Raw genomic sequence first — 3,574 nt, forward strand, 5'->3', positions numbered from 1 at the left:
GGTGAATCGAAAATCTTGAGTTGTGTGCTTCTTGCAAAATATCATTCTTCCATTCAGTCATATTCGAAATCCAAATCCTTGACGAAAATCTCAATACACCTTGATCATCTTTTTATGTACATATTTCTTCTCATGTCAGCTGATTATCCTCTTATGTCATTACTTCCTCTTGACATTTTTTTATTTTCTCTAATAGTGTTGGTTGAAAGGTGATGGCATAACACATCTCTCTTGTTCCACCATAATCACAGAATTCCAATTCTAACTTTTCAACTTCATCAGATAATTCCTTCGGCATTGTTATCATATTCAACTTCACCTTTCTACTTAAAGCGTCCGTTACCACATTTGCCTTTCCTGGATGATAATGTATCAAATACCCGTAGTCCTTGATCAATTACAACCATCGTCGTTATCTCATATTTAGTTTCTTCTGAGTGAAAATATACTTCAAGCTCTTGTGATCCCGTGAATATCTCACATTTCTCCCAATACAGGTAATGTCTCCACAACTTCAAAGCAAACACTATTGTGGCTAATTCCAAGTCATGAGTTGGGTACCTTTGTTCGTTTGGTTTGAGTTGTCTTGAGGCATATGCTATCACTTTTCCATGTAACATTAATACGCATCCCAATCCTTTATAAGATGCATCACTGTATACCACAAGGTCTCCCTTATCATCAGGCAATGCTAAAACTGGAGCAGTAACTAATCTTTGCTTCAATTCTTGAAAACTACTTTTGCACTTCTCCGTCCATATAAATTTCTAATTCTTTCTTGTCAATTTGGTCAGCGGAAGAACAATCTTTGAAAAATCCTTTATAAATCTCCTGTAATATTCGGCCAAACCCATAAAACTTCTTACTTCCGTTGGTGTCTTTGGTCTCTCCCGATTCATCATAGCCTCAATCTTTTCAGGATCCACTCTAATTCCTTCACGTCCAACAATGTGTCCTAAGAACTTTACTTCAGTTAGCCAAAACTCACATTTTGAAAACTTAGCATACAATTTCTCTTTTCGCAACACTTCCAAAACTATTCTTAGATGTTCCGCGTGGTCAGTTTGTCATCTTTGAAAATATCAAGATATCATCGATGAAGACTATGACAAACTTGTCCAGGTACTCCTTGAATACTCGATTCATCAAATCCATAAAAGCAGCCAGGTATATTTGTTAATCCAAAAGCCATGACGAGAAATTCGTAATGTTCATATCTTGTTCGAAAAGCTGTCTTCAGTATATCTTCAGGCTTAATCTTCAATTGATGGTATCCCGATCGCAGATCAATCTTTGAAAAACAAGAAGCTCCATTGAGTTAATCAAACAAATCATCAATTCTAGGCAAAGGTTAGTGATTCTTGATCGTCAACTTATTCAATTCTCGATAATCTATACAAAGTCTCATACTTCCATCTTTCTTTTTCACAAATAAAACTGGTGCGCCCCACGACAAAACACTTGGTCTTATAATTCCCCTATCCAATAATTCTTGTAATTATTTTTCCAGTTCCTTCATCTCCATCGGTTCCATTCTATATGGTGCTTTTGATAACGGGTTCGGTGCCGGATGCAAGATCTATCGTGAATTCTATTTGACGGTCTGGGGGTAAACCAGGAAGCTCTTCCGGAATAACGTCTGGAAAATCTCTTACTACTGGAATGTCTTCTGGATTAAAAAATTCTTTACTTTTGTCAACTACATATGCTAAATACGCTTCACATCCCTTCTGAATCAACTTCTTTGCTTGCTTCGAGGGGAGAAATGTTCGAGCTTGCTTATGGCCATTAAATGTCACTCTTTTACCTTGAGGTGTACTTAATACTACCTTTTTACCCTTATAATCTATCTGCGCACTAAAATTAGTCAACCAATCCATTCCTAGGATTACATCGAATTCGCCTAATTGGAAAGGTATAAAGTTCGCAGGGAAAACATGTCCGGCTATCTCTATTCTACAATGAGGACAAACATGATTGATAGACACTCCGTCCTGATTAGCTAAGATGATGGATAAAGTTTCACCAATAACTGGGTTTCACAATTCAGTTTATTAACAAATGATCTCGAAATAAATGATCTCGTGGCTCCAGAATCAATCAATACATTCTGGTACTGATGCTTGCGGGAGTTTCTGTCCACTAGTTTCCAGTGATCTATTTTCTTGTGACTTATTCCCAAATTTCTTCTTCATAAAGTTTCCAGGTCCATTCAGAGGTTTAAATTTTTTATTATCTCTTTGATTCTGGTTCCTGTGACTTGAGCTTTCTTCTCTTGTCTCAAATCTCCTTTACTTGTTGTTCTTCTCCTTCTGGTTTTGCTCACTTTCGCCTTTAATCACCATAGCCTTTTGGACCATTTCAGCGTAAGTAGTCAACTCAAAGGCTGCTACATAACTCCTAATACAGGGCTTCAATCCTTGTTGGACCCTCTTTTCCCTCTTCTCTTTAGAATCGACATATTCACCAACAAATCTGGCAAGCTCCATTAAATTCTTCTCGTATTCTGTAATTGTCATATTCTCTTGCTTCAATTCAAAGAACTTCATCTTCATTTGAGTTTGCATGTAGGCGGGAAAATACTTGTCCAAAAAAATTCTCTTAAACCTATCCCAAGTGATAACTTCCGTAGCTTCTAAAGTCCTAGCTGTCTCCCACCAATAATTCGACTCTCCCTTGAGAAAATAGGTGGCATATTCGACCTTTTGATTATCTCTGATATTTACTAAGGTAAAAGCCTTTTCCATCTCCTTAAGCCAAGCATGGGCTTCTACCAGGTCCTGCGTTCCTCGAAATTCTGGTGGTTTTACAGATTGAAAGGTTTTAAAGGTAGTGATTATTGCCGGGGGTGGTTGAGGTGGTTGCATTTATTGAAGAAGTTGTTGTTGTGCTATAGTGGCTGTTTGTTGGCGTACTAGTTTCAATAGTTGTGCTATATCAGGGTTTGAATTTTCTTCTTCATTCCCTCGGTTGATAGCGGGTCTTCCACGAGCTCTCTTGGGTGCCATTTACTGAAATAAGAGTTATACAATTTTAATAATTCAAGTGATTCATGGTTAGGGGATTATTTATAGTTATCATGGTATAGAGATTTTGATATAAGCAATAAAGGCGATACATGGTTGCAGTTATGAAATTTAAAAGAGCAATAAATGAATTAAGCAGTTCTAAAAAAGGTGCATAATTAAAATGAACACAAATTTAGAGTTTAAAAGGGTACAAATGTTAGATACGAATTCAAGTTTTAAATAGTTCAAGAGTCTAGAAAACAGAGTCAACTAGCATGGCATCAAGGCTAGCCAAACAAAGTAATAAAGGGTCAAATCTCCTAGAACTGATCCCAGGTTTCCTCCTCAGTCTCCTCCTTATCAGGCCGGGTCCTCACAGAATCATGGGTGTTATCCTCTCGAAGCATCCTCACCACACTCGTCAGCTCATATCATCTGGACAGTGATCTGGCTTGTAATAACTCCAATTTTTGAGACCTTGTAAAATGTTTAATAAATAGTAACCCTGACAGACGTGAAATTTTTTTGAGCCCACACTATGTAGTGCATGAGAAAATGAGTTTCGG

At 37.3% G+C, this 3,574-nt stretch overlaps 1 protein-coding gene across 1 annotated transcript; it reads right to left on the bottom strand.

Annotated features, from left to right (window-relative positions):
- Positions 1-1,535: 1,535 nt before the first annotated feature.
- LOC141714972 (uncharacterized) lies at positions 1,536-2,867 on the bottom strand. Its single transcript, XM_074518464.1, has 2 exons — positions 2,327-2,867; positions 1,536-2,032 (listed from the first exon to the last, which is right to left on the bottom strand). Exons 1-2 carry the CDS (start codon positions 2,865-2,867, stop codon positions 1,536-1,538), a joined length of 1,038 nt encoding a protein of 345 aa, XP_074374565.1.
- Between the last annotated feature and the right edge of the window lie 707 nt (positions 2,868-3,574).

The sequence above is a fragment of the Apium graveolens genome, chromosome 3 (assembly GCF_009905375.1).
Source record: "Apium graveolens cultivar Ventura chromosome 3, ASM990537v1, whole genome shotgun sequence".
NCBI lineage: Eukaryota > Viridiplantae > Streptophyta > Magnoliopsida > Apiales > Apiaceae > Apium > Apium graveolens.

Bases quoted from the DNA above. Each gene is read 5' to 3' on its own strand.
- LOC141714972 (XM_074518464.1), bottom strand. From the start codon at position 2,867: ATGCAACCACCTCAACCACCCCCGGCAATAATCACTACCTTTAAAACC. The intron at 2,033-2,326 runs GTGAGCAAAACC...TGTGAAACCCAG, and splicing joins TATGGTGATTAAAGGCGAAA to TTATTGGTGAAACTTTATCC.